This window comes from Crinia signifera, chromosome 6 (genome assembly GCF_055691185.1).
Source record: "Crinia signifera chromosome 6, ASM5569118v1, whole genome shotgun sequence".
NCBI classification, from domain to species: domain Eukaryota; kingdom Metazoa; phylum Chordata; class Amphibia; order Anura; family Myobatrachidae; genus Crinia; species Crinia signifera.
The window spans coordinates 9,837,332-9,859,315 of NC_139222.1; the positions used below are offsets into that span (position 1 = coordinate 9,837,332).

The 21,984-nt window shown below is 45.9% G+C and overlaps 2 protein-coding genes across 5 annotated transcripts in view; one reads left to right on the forward strand and one right to left on the reverse strand.

Moving 5' to 3' along the window:
* LOC146009982 (uncharacterized) overlaps window positions 1-19,501 on the forward strand; it is a 26,982-nt gene extending 7,481 nt beyond the window's left edge. Inside the window, exons 2-6 of one of the 3 annotated variants that reach the window (XM_083150691.1) lie at window positions 1,091-1,188; window positions 9,182-9,293; window positions 14,810-14,898; window positions 15,106-15,214; window positions 16,930-19,501. In XM_083150691.1, the coding sequence (XP_083006817.1) occupies window positions 9,242-9,293; window positions 14,810-14,898; window positions 15,106-15,214; window positions 16,930-17,831 (1,152 nt within the window). In that variant the 5' untranslated portion in view covers window positions 1,091-1,188; window positions 9,182-9,241 and the 3' untranslated portion in view covers window positions 17,832-19,501. The remainder of the gene's footprint in view (window positions 1-1,090; window positions 1,189-9,181; window positions 9,294-14,809; window positions 14,899-15,105; window positions 15,215-16,929) is intronic. The other 2 variants (XM_083150693.1, XM_083150692.1) reach the window with 2 other exon arrangements.
* The window catches only part of LOC146009929 (uncharacterized), a 453,438-nt gene that overhangs the window by 19,944 nt on the left and 411,510 nt on the right, over window positions 1-21,984 (reverse strand). The gene's annotated exons all lie outside the window — the stretch shown is intronic.

Consider the following 21,984-nt stretch of genomic DNA (forward strand, 5'->3'; position numbering starts at 1 on the left):
CCAGGATAATCACATATATACAATGTCCTCAGTCACTGTGTGTCTCCTACAGATGGGCCCAGTACCAGGAATACTCCAGAGAGATGTCCCCGTCCTCTGTATTCCCAGGATAATCACATATATACCATGTCCTCAGTCACTGCGTGTCTCCTACAGATGGAGCCAGTAACAGAGATACCCCAGAGAGATGTCCCCATCCTCTGTATTCCCAGGATAATCACATATATACAATGTCCTCAGTCACTGTGTGTCTCCTACAGATGGGCCAGTAACAGGAATACCCCAGAGAGATGTCCCTGTCCTCTGTATTCCCAGGATAATCACATATATACAATGTCCTCAGTCACTGCGTGTCTCCTACAGATGGGCCAGTAACAGAGACACCCCAGAGAGATGTCCCCGTCCTCTGTATTCCCAGGATAATCACATATATACCATGTCCTGAGTCACTGTGTGTCTCCTACAGATGGGCCCAGTAACAGGAATACCCCAGAGAGATGTCCCCGTCCTCTGTATTCCCAGGATAATCACATATATACAATGTCCTCAGTCACTGCGTGTCTCCTACAGATGGGGCCAGTAACAGGAATACCCCAGAGAGATGTCTTCGTCCTCTGTATTCACAGGATAATCACATATATACCATGTCCTCAGTCACTGCGTGTCTCCTACAGATGGGGCCAGTAACAGGAATACCCCAGAGAGATGTCCCCGTCCTCTGTTTTCACAGGATAATCACATATATACCATGTCCTCAGTCACTGCGTGTCTCCTACTGATGGGCCCAGTAACAGAGACACCCCAGAGAGATGTCCCCGTCCTCTGTATTCCCAGGATAATCACATATATACCATGTCCTCAGTCACTGTGTGTCTCCTACAGATGGGGCCAGTAACAGGAATACCCCAGAGAGATGTCCCCGTCCTCTGTATTCCCTGGATAATCACATATATACAATGTCCTCAGTCACTGCGTGTCTCCTACAGATGGGGCCAGTAACAGGAATACCCCAGAGAGATGTCCCCGTCCTCTGTATTCCCAGGATAATCACATATATACAATGTCCTCAGTCACTGCGTGTCTCCTACAGATGGGCCCAGTAACAGGAATACCCCAGAGAGATGTCTTCGTCCTCTGTATTCACAGGACCACACAGAGGAGAGTCACGGTGTCCCACAGGAGGAGCAGGTAGGTGGAAATCAGGGTCTCACCAAATAACCTTTCTTGGTTCTCTTCCTACCTATCTAATCGCTCTTTCAGTGTTTGTTTCTCTGATTCTACTTCCTCTTCACTACCTCTGTCCGTTGGAGTACCACAAGGCTCAGTCTTAGTTCCTCTGCTTTTCTCAATCTATACCTCCACACTTGGGAAACTAATCAACTCTATTGTATATTTTAGTATCACCTGTACGCTGATGATACTCAAATCTATCTATCCTCCCCGGAATTGTCACCATCAGTATTGCTCCGTGTCTCTGAATGTCTTTCTGCCATTTCATCTTGGATGTCATCTCGCCACCTCAAACTCAACATTTCCAAAACAGAATGAATTATATTCCCACCAGCCAAGAGTAGTCACCAACCTGATATCTCTATCACTGTTGAGAACACAACAATTAATCCTACTCCACAAGCCGCTGCCTGGGGGTCATCCCTGACTCTGAACTGTCCTTCATTCCTCACATTCAATCTGTCTCCAAATCATGTTACATGCATCTAAAAAACATATCCAAAATCTGTCCGTACCTTACACAAGACACTGCAAAAACTCCAATCCATGCACTCATTATATCCCGCATTGATTATTGCAATGGCCTCCTTACCGGTCTTCCTAATAAAAGACTCTCACCGCTACAATCCATTCTGAATGCAGCTGCGAGGCTGAGCTTCCTGGCTAGACGTTCATCGTCTGCTGATCCGCTCTGTCAGTCCCTCCATTGGTTGCCTGTATATTACCGCATTCAATATAAAATACTTCTACTTACATATAAAGCAATCACTCTGACTACACCGACTTATATCTCATCGCAAAATATATCCCCACCGACCTCTCTGCTCTGCACAAGATCTGCGTCTCTCATCCCACTTACACTTGCAGGATTTTTGTTGGGCAGCACCCAACCTATGGAATGCCCTTCCACGCACACTAAGACTCTCCTCTAGCCTCCAAACTTACAAGTGTTCCCTGAAAACTCACCTCTTCAGGCAGCTTATCATATTACAGAACCCCCACATAACCTCCAGTAGCATTTATATCTAATTGTATCCCATCAGGACTGTGCTGTAATCTGGTGGGACTGCCATGCTATGGAATCTTATCCTTATGTATCCCTCCTATTATCCCTATAGACTGTAAGCGTGCGAGCAGAGCCCTCCTACCTCTATATGAGATGGTTTCTGCATCCCATCAGGACTGTCTTGTAATCTGATGGGACTGCCATGCTATGGAATCTTATCCTTATGTATCCCTCCTATTATCCCTATAGACTGTAAGCGTGCGAGCAGAGCCCTCCTACCTCTATATGAGATGGTTTCTGCATCCCATCAGGACTGTCCTGTAATCTGATGGGACTGCCATGCTATGGAATCCTATCCTTATGTATCCCTCCTATTATCCCTATAGACTGTAAGCGTGCGAGCAGGGCCCTCCTACCTCTATATGAGATGGTTTCTGCATCCCATCAGGACTGTCCTGTAATCTGATGGGACTGCCATGCTATGGAATCCTATCCTTATGTATCCCTCCTATTATCCCTATAGACTGTAAGCGTGCGAGCAGGGCCCTCCTACCTCTATATGAGATGGTTTCTGCATCCCATCAGGACTGTCCTGTAATCTGATGGGACTGCCATGCTATGGAATCCTATCCTTATGTATCCCTCCTATTATCCCTATAGACTGTAAGCCTGCGAGCAGGGCCCTCCTACCTCTATATGAGATGGTTTCTGCATCCCATCAGGACTGTCCTGTAATCTGATGGGACTGCCATGCTATGGAATCCTATCCTTATGTATCCCTCCTATTATCCCTATAGACTGTAAGCCTGCGAGCAGGGCCCTCCTAGCTCTATATGAGATGGTTTCTGCATCCCATCAGGACTGTCTTGTAATCTGATGGGACTGCCATGTTATGGAATCCTATCCTTATGTATCCCTCCTATTATCCCTATAGACTGTAAGCCTGCGAGCAGGGCCCTCCTACCTCTATATGAGATAGTTTCTGCATCCCATCAGGACTGTCCTGTAATCTGGTGGGACTGCCGTGCTATGGAATCCTATCCTTATGTATCCTTCCTATTATCCCTATAGACTGTAAGCTTGCGAGCAGGGCTCTCCAACCTCCATGTCGGTTTGTATCTACCCAGTTTGTTTAATCACTGTTGTTTCTAATTGTAAAGCGCAACGGAATCTGCTGCGCTATGTAAGAAACTGTAAATAAATAAAAATAAGTCACTCTGCAATATATGATCAATAAATATATATATTTCTCTTTCAATGGTCCTGGTGACACAGCTCAACACTGGGATGTAGGAGGGTCCGAAGGAGCCAGGCACCTATCCTAAAGCTTTAGAGGGTAGGCTCCTCCCCTACTGCATCCCTGGACTCTTCAGTTCGTGTTAGGTGCCCACTGGAGTGGGTGCTATTTTAAAGGGCTGCAGGAGCAGCCGAAGAATTAGAGTAGTTAGGGGATTTTTATTATTTTATTAACTATTACCCTAGCTAGGTAGGCACAGTGTGAGGATTTTCATAGTGAATCCTCACACTGCTAGCGCAGCAGGAGCTGACAGAAGCGCGTCCTGTCAGCTATCTGTGCACAGGGTAGACGCTGTCTGGTCTCCCTGTGCTGCGCTCATAGCCTCTATTAAGAGGCTGCCTGGGCTCCGGAGCTGCCTGAAACCGGCTCCACAGTTAGGTGGGGATCATGGGGGACAGGCGCTCCGTGATGGCGGCGGCCATTTTATGCGGAGCTTACACGCTGAGCTCCTGACTGAGAGGACAGCAGCGCTGTGACAGGCATGTTCCAAGTGGTCCCCATTTGAGGGGGAGACACTGGAACAAGGAAATCCTACCTAAGGAGCGGCTAGCTGGGGGTGGTTGGCGCCAAAAGGTCACGGACCCCGCAGCAGCAGGGACTTTGGTCTCTTCCTTCACTCTGACTTTGGCGCCTTTCAGAACGCTTGCAGCGGAGCTGAGCTGGCGAATTGATCCTGGCAGAGTGACTTGGATTTCCTGGGCATCGCTTCCCCGCAGAGAAACCTACAGACAGCTAAGTGACTGGGTGCATTGACTTTGTATAAGCGCTTGTACAATTGTTTGCACTGTGTATACTGTTAGATATACGATTATCACTTGCATCATGTCTGAGCATCAGGCTGTGGTTTTGGGGGAGGGAGCCCTTAATGCACTGAGCGCGTGCAATGTTTGCACACAAAAGTTTGTCCCTGAGCAGATGGCCAAGGGGGGCTTATGTATTACTTGCGCTGATGTGAGACCCATGGGCAGCGATCCCCATAGGGCAGAGCATATGGAACCTGCGTGGGCCAGGGCCCTAGGCAGGTCAGTAAACGCTTTGGTGCAGCTTTTGGACAGGCAGAGTGATGGGCTGGTAGAATCACAGAGACCTATGCCATCATCTCAGCAATCGTCTGGCTCCTTGCCTCTTACCCAGGCAGATCCTGCACTGATTCAGGTGATGCAGGATACTGCAAAAGGGATTAACAGGTTCAGTGAAATGCTGGACAAAATGGATGATGTGGCAGGGACCCCTAGAAGGTCTTATGCTTTAACTACTGTGGTAGATGAAGAGGAAGGAGAGTATAATGACATCCCCTGGGATCAGGGTGATGATTTGGAAGAGAACTCTGCTGCTGGTATAGAGGATCTCATTGTAGCTGTGAAGCAGGCTTTAAAGCTGACTGTGGAGGATAAGACTCCTGTTAAGGGTGTTTTTAAGCGACAGCGGAAGGAGGCTGTTACTTTTCCTTCAGATGAGGGGTTACAGGAATTATTAGAAGGAGCTTGGAAAACTCCTGATAAGAGGCTTCAGATGCCTAAGCGATTCCTTAGTCTGTACCCCATGCCAGAGTCTCATGCGGAGCTCTGGGAAAAGGTCCCAGTGGTGGATGCTTCAGTGGCACGTTTGTCCAAGGCTACTGTATTACCAGTACAGGGCGGTGCAGCTTTCAAAGATTCTGTGGATAAAAAGCTGGAGGGAAACCTCAAAGCTATCTTTGAAGGGGTGGGGTTTACCTTACGGCCCCTTATTGCTTCAGCCTGGGTCTCTAAGGCCATGATAGAGTGGGCTGGTGAATTATGCACCGTGCTGCAGGCTGACCCTGGTGCATTACTGCTTGCAGAAAAGATTAGGGCAGCAGCAGAATATGCAGTGGAAGCAGAGGAGGAAGCTATTAAAATGGCTACCAGAGTGTCCACAGTCTCCATTAATGCCAGGAGAGTGCTTTGGCTTAAAGCCTGGGAAGCAGACAATGAGTCCAAGAAGGCTCTGGAAACATTAGCCTTCAAAGGAAAGGTACTCTTTGGTACCGAGCTAGAGGAGATTATAAAACAGGCCACGGGCGGCAAAAGTACATTCCTGCCGGCCTCCTCAGCAAAGCAGATGTCAAGATTTTCTGCTTTTAAGCCGTCCTTTCGGCCCTCCCCTAGAGGTGGTGCGTCCTTTCGAGGACAGTCTTTCAGGGGAAGGTTTCAGTCCTCTAGAGGCAAGACACAGAAGTCAAAATTTGGCTCTTTTCACAAGAAGCCAGCCACAAAGGGAGAGGATAAACCCTCTGCATGACTGTCAGGGGCTTCGCCCGACAGTGACAAAAGTGGGGGGGCGTCTCACACTCTTCAGGGACGCTTGGACTGCTTTAGGCCAGGATGCCTGGGTGTTAGATATTATAACACAGGGTTACAAAATCCCTTACAGAGGGCCGCCTCCGAAGAGGTTCATCCCCACATCCTTACCAAAGGAGGCACGGCTTCGTACAGCTCTTGTGAGAGCAGCTCACTCCCTTTTGGAGAAAGGGGTGGTTACACCAGTCCCCAGGGCAGAGTGGAAGAAAGGCTTTTACTCCACGCTGTTCCTGGTGCCCAAACCAGACGGGGCTTTCAGACCAATACTAAATTTGAAATCCCTAAATGTTCATTTATGGGTAGACCATTTCAAAATGGAGTCCCTACGGTCAGTACTCCTGAGTCTGGACCAGGGAGAATTTTTGGCGTCCATGGATGTCCAGGACGCATATTTGCACGTTCCTATACACCCGGAGCATCAGACCTTATTGAGGTTTGCCATAGGAGACCTGCATTTACAATTCCGGGCGTTACCCTTTGGGCTAGCAACCGCGCCAAGGGTATTCACAAAGATAATGTCAGTAATGGCGGCGGTGCTGAGGCTCAGGGGAATCACAGTCATACCCTATTTGGACGATCTCCTGTTCAAAGCAGAGTCAGCAGTCTTGCTGCAGAGTCATTTGGCAGAAGCCATCAGTTTTTTGCAGGCTCACGGCTGGATTTTAAATTTGCAAAAATCTCAGTTGGTACCGTCGCAAAAGCTCCAATTCCTGGGAGTCATACTAGACACCCATCTTCATCGGGTATTCCTCACGGAGGTAAAGGCCAGGGATCTGGTCACCCTAGTCCAGGAGATTCTCAGGGCTCAGAGCATTTCAGTATGGAGGTGCCTCAAGCTTCTGGGGAAGATGGTGGCGTCATTCGAGACGCTTCAATTTGCCAGGTTCCACTCTCGGAGGTTCCAATGGAACATCTTGTCAGCCTGGTCAGGAAACACTTTGACCATGAAATCCGAGATGATAGTGCTGTCTTCGGACACCCGAGAATCCTTGAAGTGGTGGACAGAAATAGATTCACTTCAGTGGGGTCGGTCACTACAGACCTGGGACTGGTTGATAGTAACTACCGACGCCAGTCTCAGGGGCTGGGGGGCAGTAGTCCTGGATCTCAGGCTTCAGGGCCTGTGGACGGCAGAGGAATCAGCGTTACCAATCAACATCTTGGAGTTGAGAGCTGTCTGGAAAGTGATTTCCTTGGCGGGAGACAGGTTACAGAACCTCCCTTTGAGGATTCAGACCGACAATGCCACAGCTGTGGCGTATCTGAATCACCAGGGAGGTACACGCAGCAGATTGGCCATGTGGGAGGTGTCCAGAATCTTCCTATGGGCGGAACAGAATGTTCCAGCTGTATCGGCTATTTTCATCCCGGGGATAGAGAATATAGAAGCCGACTTCCTGAGCAGGGAGGAGCTCAAGGAAGGGGAATGGAGCTTACACCCTCAGGTGTTTCACCAAATCACTTCGAGGTGGGGAACTCCGGATGTGGACCTGATGGCATCCAGGATCAACCGTCAAGTGCCCAGGTTCTATGCCAGAACAAGGGATCCACTAGCGGAGGCAGTGGATGCCATGACTATTCACTGGCAGGGAGATCTCCTTTATGCATTCCCACCTGTACCAATGTTACCGAGACTTCTAAAGAAAATACAAGGGCAGAAGGTTCCAGTGATTTTAGTGGCCCCAGATTGGCCAAGGAGATCCTGGTACTCGAGGCTTCAGAGGTTGTCTGTGGACTCATGGCGTCTACCTCTGAGACCAGACCTTCTAAGACAAGGCCCATTCAATCACCTGGATTCAGATCGATTGATTTTGACGGCCTGGCTATTGAAACCATCATTTTAAAAAGAAAAGGGTTTTCTGACGCAGTAGTACAGACGATGATAAAGGCCAGAAAAGCTGTATCTTCGGCAAATTATTATAGAGTCTGGAAGACTTACATTCGATGGTGTGAGAGAAGAAAGGCTCATACATCTCATTTTAAGCTATCAAGAATGATGGAATTCTTACAAGATGGTTTTTCATCGGGCCTAAGCCTTCAGTCACTGAAGGTGCAGATCTCGGCCTTGTCCATCTATTTCCAGAAAAAGATAGCCATTTTGCCGGAAATTCAAACTTTTTTACAAGGAGTATCCAGGTTGAAGCCTCCATACAAGCAACCAGTAGCTCCTTGGGATCTATCACTGGTTTTGGAATGCCTTCAAAAGGCACCTTTTGAACCTTTAAGGTCGGCTGACTTTAAGTTTCTTACGTGGAAGCTAGTATTTTTGTTGGCAGTAGCATCTGCTAAAAGAGTTTCAGAGTTGGGAGCTTTATCATGTAAATCTCCCTTCTTAATTTTTCATGATGACAGGGCTGTTTTAAGAACAGTGCCTCAGTTTTTACCGAAGGTGGTATCTACCTTCCATTTAAATCAGGAGATTGTTCTACCTGTGTTTCAACCCCCAGAGGGTTCTAAGAAAAGGGACAAATTGAGAACTTTGGATGTTGTGCGTGCCTTACGCATATATGTGGACAGAGTGAAGAGTGTCAGGAAGACTGACACATTGTTGGTATTGTATGACGTACACAAAATTGGTTGGCCTGCATCTAAGCAGACTATTGCTAGGTGGTTGCGGTCTATGATAGCCTTTGCTTACACCAAAGTGGGTAGACCAGTACCGGCCAAAATAAATGCGCATACCACCAGGTCAGTTGCCACCTCTTGGGCGGTTCGACATGGGGCCACAGCAGAGCAGGTTTGCAGAGCTGCCACTTGGTCATCTGTTCACACATTTGCCAAATTCTATAGATTCCATGAGTTCGCGTCGGAGGACGCATCATTCGGGCGAGCAGTGCTGAGAGCTGCAGACCTGAGCGTACCCTCCCAAAGGACCGGCTCTGGAACGTCCCAGTGTTGAGCTGTGTCACCAGGACCATTGAAAGAGAAAAAGGGATTTTTGTAAGAACTTACCGTTCGAATCCCTTTCTCTGATATGGTCCTGGTGACACAGCGATCCCTCCCTTACGCTCAGTAAGTATGCCAGAAGTTTCATGATGTTCATGTTAAAATGGTTAAAAGTTAACAGTTGCTGTTATAAAATGTACAGATAATGTGCAGGTGTTTGTACTGAGTTAATGTATTCCAGTGGCTTTGAAAGTTGAACTGAAGAGTCCAGGGATGCAGTAGGGGAGGAGCCTACCCTCTAAAGCTTTAGGATAGGTGCCTGGCTCCTTCGGACCCTCCTACATCCCAGTGTTGAGCTGTGTCACCAGGACCATATCAGAGAAAGGGATTCGAACGGTAAGTTCTTACAAAAATCCCTTTTTTTTAATCTCATCTATTTAGTTTGAAGATCTTGTAATTATTAAAGTAGAAGATCCAGATGGAGAAGAGGAGACGTATGTGATGGGTCATCAGCAGTGTAAGGAGAAGGAAATCCCTACAGGTATCAGCACAGGTGAGTAATAATCACTAAGTAGAGAGTCACATATTCTCTTTGTTCTGTCAGGTTGAGGGTTTATATATGGACCCAGATCCTTGTGTATGGTATTATATTATTACATGCACAGTTATTGGTTCTCTGGATTATTGCCCATGGTCTTATTAATACACAATGTCTCCATTAATATTACTGCAGAAGATACCGGGTACAGGCCTCTGTCCAGGTGGTTGTACATTTCCTTGGTGGTGCACACCATGTTTTCCTCTGCCCTGATACACTGCAGGGGATGTGGAGACCCCAGAGATAAAAAGATCTATCTATTGTCAGTATGTTCTAATATCAGCCTATTACACGGGATTACTGGTGCTGACGTTGGCCATGGGTGCAGCCTGTGTACCGCTGTGTTACTAGAACAGTAAGGTTGGAACATATATAACCCCATCCCCTTTTCCTTTTCTCGCACATATATATGATATAAGAAAAAGAGAGCATGAATAAATATACAATAATGCGTCAAATGGTATAAGTATAGTCAATCTGAGAAAGTAAATGATATTGTAGACTTTGAAATATCCTAATGTCATACAAGGGAATTAGAAAACCAAGAAATAAGTATCGACATATCTTAAACACAGGTATGGCACTATAATCGTGACAATGGCGTTTAGGGCCATCGCGAATATTGGAAGGGGCAAAACGGGCATATTATGCATGGGAAATATAGGCCCTGTGAAGGGTGAAAGAAACGATTGTAGCACCTTCATCGTGGATTGGAAATAACGATGTAGAGGGGTGGGAGAGGAGAGGGTGGGGATGTCAGTCGACCATTGGTTGAAAATTGTTTCCACGTGTTTTCCCGATGGTGGTTTAGACAGTAAATTCTATGCCGAGCTAGTATGGTAGGTGGATTTAATGAGGAGTCTAGAATAAGTTGCAGAGGATCAGAAACAGAGGGGGGCAAGGAGGTGTTGTGAGGGCGGGGTCAAGACAGCAAGTAATGTCTCATTTTGGAGGTACATATACAATTGGGAATGGGGTAGTGTGCATTCCGCACGCAGGATTTAATTTAATTGAAGGCTGAATTTGTCTGGTTGAAGGTGTAGTTGGATAATGAGGGTGGGAAAGAGGGGTTGCCCCATAGTGGTACATATTTGGTATATTTATGTGTGTGGTTCAATTTAGGGTTGATAGATATCCAGGAGTGATATATATCGTGCAATAAAATATTTAGTTTAATATGCGGGGGAATGTCAGGCGATTCTGAGTGTAATAGAGCGCCTGGCGAGAAAGGGTGATATCGGTAAATTCATTTTTGTGAGCCAACAGCACAACATAGTAGATGAGATTATAGACATGTAAGTCTATCCCTCTAAAGCATTTTGTCCATGGCCGGAGTGTAGTTTGCAGAGTAGAAATCATTTAGGTTCCCAGGAACCCGGACACCCAAGTATTTAATCATGGGAGTTGGTGAGATGGAGAATTTCTGGGATGGAGGAAAAAGGGTCGGAAATAAATAGGCGAATCTCTGAAGGTAGAGGATGAACGAAGGGAAATAGCAAGGGGTTCTAAAGCAATAGCGAATGAAAGGGGAGAGAGGGTAACCCTGCCGTGTGCCTTTCTTTATGAGAAATGGGTGGTAGAGGAGTCTATTGCACGCAATTTGAGTACGGGGTTTATGATCTAGGCGTCGGAGTAGTTCCAATACAGGGTTCTGAAAAGCCACATTTGCATGAAGTCTTATAAAGATGTTTTGGGTGGTTTAACCAAGCGCAGGGCACTGGTTGCAGTACCAGCTGCCATTTAGAAAGGGATACTCAACCCTTTATTTTAAACCAAACCAAAACAACAACAACAATATAAACGGCGCTAATGGACTACAACCCAAATATCTGGATAAATTTAAAAATGGTTTATTTTTCACAGTAATAAAAAATTATTTTATTTCCACATTTACCACCGGCCGGTGAGACAATCTTCTACACTTATTAAAAAACAATCATACAATGACTAGATAGTCATAAAAATACAAAAAACACTCAAGAATAAAATATAAGATCAGATTTATGCATTGCGGCAGAACACAATTTAATATGTCAACTGGCGAAAACCTCTAGTCATGCCTTCATTCAAGTTTTGGCAGCACACAAGGGGTTAAGTTCTTTGTTAGTAAGGCCACATATATTGCCTCTTGGAGTGGCTCTTTGGGATTTACAACCACATTTGTTTGGAAGCACCCATATTAGTAATGTCAAGCATTATGTTAGTAACAGTCACTTATAAGCAGGTTAGTGATTGCAACACACATGCAGATCGTTTAAGTCACTTTAGTAAAATTGTCAAGTCTGGGGAAATCCGGTACCACTCACTTGTGCAGTGATATGACCAAGGGGTTTCCTTATGCTTATGCTCCGTTTTGTGGAGGCTAAGTTTTGTAATCCACTTATGTGTGACAGGTGCACGCCTGGAGCGGGTCCCCGGCTACTGGTCTTACCAATTGTGTAGCCTTCTCAAGGACTTCTCAGCTCCGGCTTCTGTCTCCCAGGCTCCGGTGGTTAGTTCAGCAGGCAGTGCTTTGATGACGCGTTTCCCCGCCTCTCCTCGTCAGCGGCTTCATCTGAACTAACATAATGCTTGACATTACTAATCTGGGTGCTTCCAAACAAATGTGGTTGTAAATCCCAAAGAGCCACTCCAAGAGGCAATATATGTGGCCTTACTAACAAAGAACTTAACCCCTTGTGTGCTGCCAAAACTTGAATGAAGGCATGACTAGAGGTTTTCGCCAGTTGACATATTAAATTGTGTTCTGCCTCAATGCATAAATCTGATCTTATATTTTATTCTTGAGTGTTTTTTGTATTTTTATGACTATCTAGTCATTGTATGATTGTTTTTTAATAAGTGTAGAAGATTGTCTCACCAGCCGGTGGTAAATGTGGAAATAAAATAATTTTTTATTACTGTGAAAAATAAACCATTTTTAAATTTATCCAGATATTTGGGTTGTAGTCCATTAGCGCCGTTTATATTGTTGTTGTTGTTTTCTTATAAAGATGATCCCATTCTATCAGGCCAAAGGCTTTTTAAAGGCATCTAGAGAGGAGTACGTTGTTGACGGAAGAGGATTTGGAGGTTAGGGTAGAAGAGTATCCGGCAGGGAGGAGTCTATGGACGTTCATTTCAGAATGTCTACCCCATATAAATCCATATTGATCTGGATGGATAATGTTCGGGAGGAGGCTTGTTTAATACGTTCAGCCAGGATTTTAGTGAGAAGTTTATAATCGAGGTTAAGAAGGGAAATGGGACGGTATGAACCATGGAGGGGTGGGGTCTCTGCCAGGTTTTGGTTGAACGCTGAGAATAGCCGAATTAGAGTGTAAAGGTTGGGTTTCAGATTGTAGAAGTGAGATAGTAGGGCCAATACGGGGTAATAGGAGCTTCAAGAAATCTCCACTCAGGCCATCTGGACCTGGGGCTTCGTTACATTTGAGCAAATGGAAAGCATTCTCTGCTTCATCGAGACTTATGGGGGTGAGGAGGGAGTCAGCATCTGCGGAAGATTTTTGGGGACACGGCCGGGCTTCCCAGAAATCAGGGGGTGGGGGGGAGGGTCAAAGATAGAGAGACAGGAGGTGCGGGGCCAGAGTACAGAGCAGAGTAAAATGTTTGAAGCACCTCCGCAGTGTCTGCATTAGAGGTAATAAGGGGTCCCTGTGGGGTACGTAGGGGGTGGATACTCGCGGGCGGCCGGGTTCCATTACATAAATTAGAGAGCAACCGAACCTATGGAACCGGTAATTTACAGAAAAAAATGCCTGTCTCCGAAAGTAGAGAGATATTCATCAAAATGTGATTTAGCAAGAAGCTAGGCCTGTTCATTGTGGGGAGTGGGGGAGGATTTGTACCGCTGAAAGGCTGCGGTCAAGGCTGATTGTGGAATTCAAGGTATCGGGAGATGTATTTGCATTTAATCGTTAATAAAAGAGATTATTTCACCTCGAATGACCGTTTTACAGTCATCCAAAAAATAGTGGGGTCAGACTCTACATGTGATAACTTGTTGAGTTTATAGTCCTCCCAGACGGCCTCTAAAAGTTTCCGAAATTTAAGGGATTTGGCGAGATAGGCAGGGAACTTCCAGGATGAGGATTTGGAAGAGGGGGGGAGGAGGGGTAAGCAAAGTGGATGAAACTAATGCGCATATATATGTATATATAAAACAGTGTGAGCAGGCACACCGCCTAATGCTAATATTCAAAATAAAGGTGGTCACATTAATCTAGAAAACAATGGGTTATGAGGAAGGGTGGAGGAGGGAGCATAGTAAAAGGCTATGGGTAGCTTAACAAGCATAATAATAAAAATGGTGCGATGAAGTCACCATAGTAGTGATCTGTGGGGTTTAGTCGGTCACCGAGCATCGTAATAGAAGATTGGCAATAATATGGTAGAAGTCTCTGAGAAGCCATAGAGTCTGCTAGTCATAGACATCTTGTCAGGAGAAAGTCAGTCTGAAGGTAAGGAAGTGCACTTACAGTAAGTGGAAACTTCAGGCAACTGAGGAGGACGATGAGTGAGGGGGTATTGGGTCAGAGATATCCTGAGATGATTCACAGGAGGAGTTATGAAGTTTTCCTTCATCCTTGGGAGAGAGGAAGTCCTTATGGGATGAGCCGTAATAAATGCGAAGATGGGCTAGGTATGATAGGCCAAACTTGCGACCCTCTGCAGCTAGATGTGAGCAAACCCGGCCACCCTGTGTGTTCTCTCAATGACAAGGTCTCCACAGTCCTGTTCGATTCCAAGCAAAGCAGGCAGTGTATTCTAAACAAATGGGCCAGGGAAGGGCCTTTCACAGAACCAGGGAGACAAACCAGTCTAATAATATTCCTTCTGGCGCGGTTTTCAATATCGTCCAGTTTGTTCCAGATTTGATAATTGCTTGTAGTCAGCTGTATATTAGAGTGTTTGAGGTCTTCCGCATCATGAGACTGGGCGCCCAGTTGGTTTTCAGTGTGAGAGACCCTCTGGGTGAGATTTCAGCTGGTCTGCGATATCAGAGACAGCCTGGGATAACATGGGGGTCATGGTGGACTTTATGGCATCCAGAATATGGGGAGCAGTATACCTTATGTGCTGCGTCTGCATTAGCAGCCGCAGGCTTCTTACTGGCCTGTGTGATGGTATCTAATTCAGGGTCCGGCGCCATGTTAGGTGTGGCATGGTATTTCTTGTGGCGAGGATGAAGGCTGCGCTGGAGGGGACATGAAGCGGTCCATTGCAGGTTCCGCAGGTGTCAGGAGACGGCTGGCGGTGAGTGGAGGCTGCCAGCAGCCGTGAGAAAAGTATGCTTGGCGGGGTCTGATGAAGCTCCGGTGCTCACAGCCTTACTCCATGCAGCTGGAACCGGAAGCCCAGGAGATGCCTCCTTATATACTTAGTAATCCCAGCTCAGGGACTATTCTGGCTCTACCTATCAGCTTTTAGGGTAATATCCGCACATCTAAGTCACTGTGTGCCTCCTACAGATGTGCCCAGTAACCAGAATCCCCCAGAGAGATGTCCCCGTCCTCAGGATTGGACAGAAGAGAATCACAGTACAATACCGGATTATAAGGTAGATTTCCTGCAAATAACTTTCACTAAATGACCCAATGAGCACGTGTGTGTGTGTGTGTGTGTGTGTGTGTAGGAGTGTGTGTGTGTAGGAGTGTGTGTGTCTGTCTGTGTGTGTGTGTGTGTGCCTTATACTCTGATATACTTCTTTTTAATGTCAGCTAATGAAATAAGTCTTCATAATAGTGTTGTTTTGTGGGTTATTTAGGGTGAAGATCTGACTGGTTTAAAGGTAGAAGATACAGAGGGAGAACAGATGTATGTGATGGGTGATCAGCAGTGTAAGGAGGAGGAAATCCCTACAGATATCAGCACAGGTGAGTAATAATCACTAAGTACAGAGTCACATATTCTCCTTGTTCTGTCACTACAGCAATCTCTTATCTCATACATCAGGAGCCATCAGCCCCTATTATACTCCTGCTCTCCCCTCACATCATGTCACTGTGTGTTACCAGCTCAGAGATCTGACCAGTCTCCTCCCCACACTCTCTGGTGTATCCCATAATTCAGGAGCCATCGGCCCCTATTATACTCCTGCTCTCCCCCTCACATCGTGTCACTGTGTGTTACCAGACCAGAGATCTGACCAGTCTAATCCCTGCACTCTCTGGTGTATCTCATACATCAGGAACCATCAGCCCCTATTATACTCCTGCTCTCCCCCTCACATCATGTCACTGTGTGTTACCAGCCCAGAGATCTGACCAGTCTCCTCCCAGCACTCTCTGGTGTATCTCATACATCAGGAGCCACCAGCCTCTATTATACTCCTGCTCTCCCCCTCACATTATGTCACTGTGTGTTACCAGCCCAGAGATCTGACCAGTCTCCTCCCCGCACTCTCTGGTGTATCTCATACATCAGCAGCCATCAGCCCCTATTATACTCCTGCTCTCCCCTCACATCATGTCACTGTGTGTTACCAGCCCAGAGATCTGACCAGTCTCCTCCCTGTACTCTCTGGTGTATCTCATACATCAGGAGCCATCAGCCCCTATTATACTCCTGCTCTCCCCCTCACATAATGTCACTGTGTGTTACCAGCCCAGAGATCTGACCAGTCTCCTCCTCGCACTCTCTGGTGTATCTCATACATCAGGAGCCATCAGCCCCTATTATACTCCTGCTCTCCCCCTCACATCATGTCACTGTGTGTTACCAGCCCAGAGATCTGACCAGTCTCCTCCCCGCACTCTGGTGTATCTCATACATCAGAAGCCATCAGCCCCTATTATACTCCTGCTCTCCCCCTCACATCATGTCACTGTGTGTTACCAGCCCAGAGATCTGACCAGTCTCCTCCTCGCACTCTCCGGTGTATCTCATACATCAGGAGCCATCAGCCCCTATTATACTTCTGCTCTCCCCCTCACATCCTGTCACTGTGTGTTACCAGCCCAGAGATCTGACCAGTCTCCTCCCCTCACTCTGGTGTATTTCATACATCAGGAGCCATCAGCCCCTATTATACTCCTGCTCTCCCCCTCACATCATGTCACTGTGTGTTACCAGCCCAGAAATCTGACCAGTCTCCTCCCCGCACTCTCTGGTGTATCTCATACATCAGGAGCCATCAGCCCCTATTATACTCCTGCTCTCCCCCTCACATCATGTCACTGTGCGTTACCAGCCCAGAGATCTGACCAGTCTCCTCCCTGCACTCTCTGGTGTATCTCATACATCAGGAGCCATCAGCCCCTATTATACTCCTGCTCTCCCCCTCACATCATGTCACTGTGCGTTACCAGCCCAGAGATCTGACCAGTCTCCTCCCCGCACTCTCTGGTGTATCTCATACATCAGGTTCCATCAGCCCCTATTATACTCCTGCTCTCCCCCTCACATCATGTCACTGTGTGTTACCAGCGCAGAGATCTGACCAGTCTCCTCCCCACACTCTCTGGTGTATCTCATACATCAGGAGCCATCAGCCCCTATTATCCTCCTGCTCTCTCCCTTACATAATTTGCTTCTCCATGTGCCAAAAAATCTCCATAAGCTTTTTTCCTTATACTTATTTTGTTTTAAGCAGATGAACTCAAAAGCAGGAATAGCCCTGGGAGAAGTCTCCCTTTATCTACAGATTTTAAATTGGAAGATAGTGACATCAGTCAATATCCTCTGGGAGAAAACTCAAATACAGAACCTCGCAGTACAGATACATCATCCTTTCCCTTTGACCATGAGGCACGTTCTCCCGATGCCTTGGACATCGTCACACGTGGTACAGAGCATGCAAGCGATACAATATTTTCCTGTCCTGAGTGTGGGAAATTTTTTATACATCAGTTACTCTTTGCTAGGCATCAGAGAACTCACACGGGTAAGAAACCCTATCATTGCGAGGAGTGTGGGAAATGTTTTACAAACAAGTCTTATCTTAATAAGCATCTGAGAATTCACACTGGTGAGAAGCCATTTAAATGCTCGGAGTGTGGGAAATGTTTTACCCATAAGACGCACCTTGACGTGCATCAGAGAACTCACACTAATGAGAAACCGTTTCCCTGCTCCGAGTGTGAGAAATGTTTTACTCAGAAGTCCGGCCTGGTCAAACATCTGAAAACACACACCGGGGAGAAATTGTTTCCGTGCTCCGAGTGCGGGAAATGTTTCGCCTACAAGCTACGACTCATTAAGCATCAGCGGACTCACACTGGGGAGAAGATATTCATGTGTTTGGAGTGCGGGAAAGATTTTATCCACAAGTCGGCTCTTGTCGCCCACCAGAGAAATCACACCGGGGAGAAGCCGTTTCCATGCTCCGAGTGCGGGAAATGTTTTACACAGAAATCGGGTCTGGTTAAACATCAATTAAGTCACACAGGGGAGAAACCATTTCCTTGTCTTGAGTGCGGGAAATGTTTTTCACAAAAGTCACATCTTGCTAAGCACCAAAAACTTCACACAGGCGAAAAGAAAAGTCGGTGAGACGATGGACATGAGACAGGGGGACTGTATTGTGAAACCCTTTGTTATATTTGTGGCTCTTTCAACTTATTAGACAATATGGCGTTAACCTGGTACGGGACACTGGAGAACATTTAAAACACCTCAGAACTCCCATTATGGGGGTGGGAGGGTGGCGTGGTGTTCACTTTTGGCCTTATGTGAGGTAACATTAAGGATCGGAACTCTAGCAGTCATGCAGAAAATCAATCTAACAAGCAAAACTTTATTTAAAATGAAAAAAAAATTCAAACACAAAAAAAAAGAGTGTCCAAAATTGGTTGAAATTGGCGCAGCCTCCCGTTACAGAGATGAACAAACACGTCTCGGAGTTGCGTGCAGTTTATAGACATATTAACAGGTAAGATTTCAATTGGCTTCAGGCATTATTACCGCGTGTCTACAGTTCCAGGGTAAGGTGGCTGGAGATATCCCATTAGCAGCCGCATGTAAGCCCCGGGGCAGCATTTAACCTGGTTTCTGTGTGCCTTACCCCTATTTATGTATCCTTTCCAGAGTGTGCGAGCAGAACTCTGTTGCTGAGTGCTAATTACTCTTACTTGTTGCTGAGTGCTAATTGACGCTTTATAAATAAAATATAATTAGACCAGACATTGCCTAGTTCTTATATGAATTAAAGCCTAGCACGCAGAGGATGCAGCCATTTTGTGGGCTGCACTCTAATGCGGATGCCCAAAATGGCTGCCTGCACTGTACCTCAGAGGCTGCTGTGCTTGGATTGGATAGCTATATACCTGACACTCTAAACCAGGGATGGAGAACCTTTGGCCCTCCAGCTGTTGTGGAACGAAACATCCCAGCATGCCCTGCAACAATTTTAGCATGGTTGAATAACAAAACTGTAGCATGGCATGCTGGGATGTGTAGTTGAACAACAGCTGGAGAGCCAAAGGTTCCCCATCCCTGCTGTAAACATTAGAGCCCTGTAGTTGCCGATCTGTAGATGAAATGTAAAGTAGGTATTATGTCCCATATCTGTGCACTGTTGCTGGCATCTGGCTTAAGGCCTACTGTATGTTCTAGAAGTTTTATTTGATTTTATAACTTTATTGATTCTGTTTGTGGTGAATTAGTAGATGATATAACAGCGCTGTGCCTATATACGGACATGGCATCCAATGTTCTCCTCTATCATCGTAGAAGGACATAAAATAATTAAAACCAACTTTGCTTGTCTTTTTTTTTTTTCTTTGAGATTAATGAAATGGCAAACAAAATGGAGGACGGTAACAGCTGACACTATATTAATGTACAGGGGTCGTCTCCTTCAAATAAAAGGGAGGAATGCAATATAGAACAGTGTATACCAGACGTTCCCAGGTTCGGTACTCAAGGAACCTCGACAGTTCAAGTTTTAAGGATCAACCTATGCAATTCTAGGCAGTGAGCTGTGCTGCCTTTCAGTGCCCGGCACCCATAGGCTATTGCCTAAAGCTGCCTTGTGGTGGCGCCAGCCTTGCTGATTGGCTTTCAGCTCATTGGTTGTTTGAACAGACCAATCGGCTCATCAGAAATACAGTATACTTCATATCTGTGCTTTATGTTATTGTCACGGACCTAATGGTCGCTTCTCCAGATACGTCAATCTGAGCAGCACCGCCCGTGACTTGGGGTCCCTTTGGACACATGGGGGCAAACATATAAGGTACATCGCCACCAGCACAACCAAGATTTAGCTTTCCGCATGCTGGCACCTGAACACAAATACAGTGTATAAAAAAGGTATAACGTAGGGCAAAAGGTGTTGGGTCATAAGTCACACAGATTTCAGAACGAGAAACTATTTATTTCCAAGAATACTTCAGAGCTTTAGTTACAAAAATGGCTACAAAGATAGTTAAGTATATTTTAAGAGTACACACAGAATACAGTTGTGTTTAAAATTATTCAACCCCCAATGCTGTAAAGGGGTTTAGGGACTATAGTGTACATTTGGAATTGTATTCAGAATGAAATCCTACAAGGACGTTTTAAAGAACCAAATGCAACTAAACTGACATCAATTGTTTATATAACACAGTAGTAAATGTGTATTTTGTGGTTTCTTCATTGCCACAATTATTCAACCCCTTAAAGACTACCACTCTGAAGAAGAGAGGTTAATTCTGGTGTTTTCAATCAGGTATTGAAAACACCTGTGGATGTCACCGAGCACCAATCAAGCATAATAAGCACCAATTAGGCAGCTTTAAAATGACTGTGATACTCAGCTCCTTCTAGACATTTACTGGTGTGGTTACAAACATGGTGAAGTCAAGAGAATGGTCCAGGAAGACAAGAGAAGAGGTGATTTGTCTTCACAGGAAGGGCAATGGCTATAAGAAGATTGCAAAGAAGTTAAACATACCAAGAGACACCATAGGAAGCATCATTCGCAAATTCAAGGCAAAGGGCACTATTGAAATGCTACCTGGTCGTGGAAGAAAGAAGATCCTGACTTCGACTGCTGTGCGCTACCTGAAGCGTAGAGTGGATAAAAGTCCCCGTGTGACTGCTGAGGAACTGAAAAAAGATTTGTCAGATGTGGGTATAGAAGTTTCAGCTCAGACAATAAGGCGCACACTGCGTAATGAAGGTCTCCATGCCAGAACCCCCAGGCGCACCCCCTTGCTGTCTCCCAAGAATAAGAAGAGTCGACTGCAGTATGCCAAAAGTCATGTGGGCAAACCACAAAAGTTGTGGGATAGTGTTCTGTGGACTGATGAAACAAAATTAGAACTGTTTGGGCCCATGGATCAACGCTATGTTTGGAGGAGGAAGAACAAGGCATATGACGAAAAGAACACCTTGCCTACTGTGAAGCATGACGGAGGGCCAATTATGCTTTGGGGCTGTTTTGCTTCTGCAGGTACAGGGAAGCTTCAGCGTGTACAAGGTACCATGAATTCTCTTCAGTACCAGGAGATATTGGATGAAAATGTGATGCAGTCCGTCACACACCTGAGGCTTGGGAGACGTTGGACCTTTCAACAGGACAATGATCCCAAGCATACCTCCAAGTCCACTAGAGCATGGTTGCAGAGGAAAGGCTGGAACATTTTGGAGTGGCCATCGCAGTCACCAGACTTAAATCCGATTGAGAACCTCTGGTGGGACTTAAAGAAAGCAGTTGCAGTGCGCAAGCCTAAGAATTTGACTGAACTGGAGGCTTTTGCCCATGAAGAATGGGCGAAGATACCCATAGATCGCTGCAAGACACTTGTGTCAAGCTATGCTTCACGTTTAAAAGCTGTTATAACTGTAAAAGGATGTTGTACTAAGTACTAAGATTGAATGTCACTTAGGGGTTGAATAAAAACTAATAATGATGTGAGCACAGAAAAGACATTTGTGGTTATTTCATTATAAACTTAAGTTTATATTTCTCTGACCTACAAGTGCCTCTTTCATGTAAATGTAAGCAAGATGACTGAATGATCAAAATCAATGTCAAACTGGCCAAAACATTCAATTTCAGTGGGGGTTGAATAATTTTGAAGACAACTGTAATACAATCTCAGACAAGATAAAAGGAATAAAAGTACAGAAGCCTAAACTGACACACAAGTATAGCAGTCTGTTGTGGGGGATTTCACAGGTAAAGTAGATTGGCGGTTCCCCACCAGGACTAGCTGATTCCCCCCCCCCCCCCCCCAAGGAAATGAACACCCAGTCCCACGAAAAAGGGACAGATATAAGCTGCAGCAGCCCCAACCCTTGGAATTTTAACCATTTCCCTGCTGGATACTGGACAGTCAGGAATTGGTTGTACACCTTCAGTACATACCGTGGGTGCCTGGAGAGGCATATAAACTCAATAAGAAATCCGTGTTGTTTCAGTTGTGACCTATAGATGGCGCCATCTCATCTAGTGTGCCAGCTATACATTTCTGGCAGCTGGAAAGTGCACTTTCAAAGGACTAATAAATTGATGAAGAAATCCATGTTTGTCTGTGCAGTATTTTATACAGTGAGGGGCGGATTGGGATTTTAAATGAGCCCGGGAAATTTCTTGAAGCAGCTACATCACTATCATTCACACCAGCACTATCCTTGGTGCAAGAGACAGATCTCTGTGTATTACTTCCTCTGTATTACCCACAATTCCTCCTACACACCCACAACATGCCAGTAA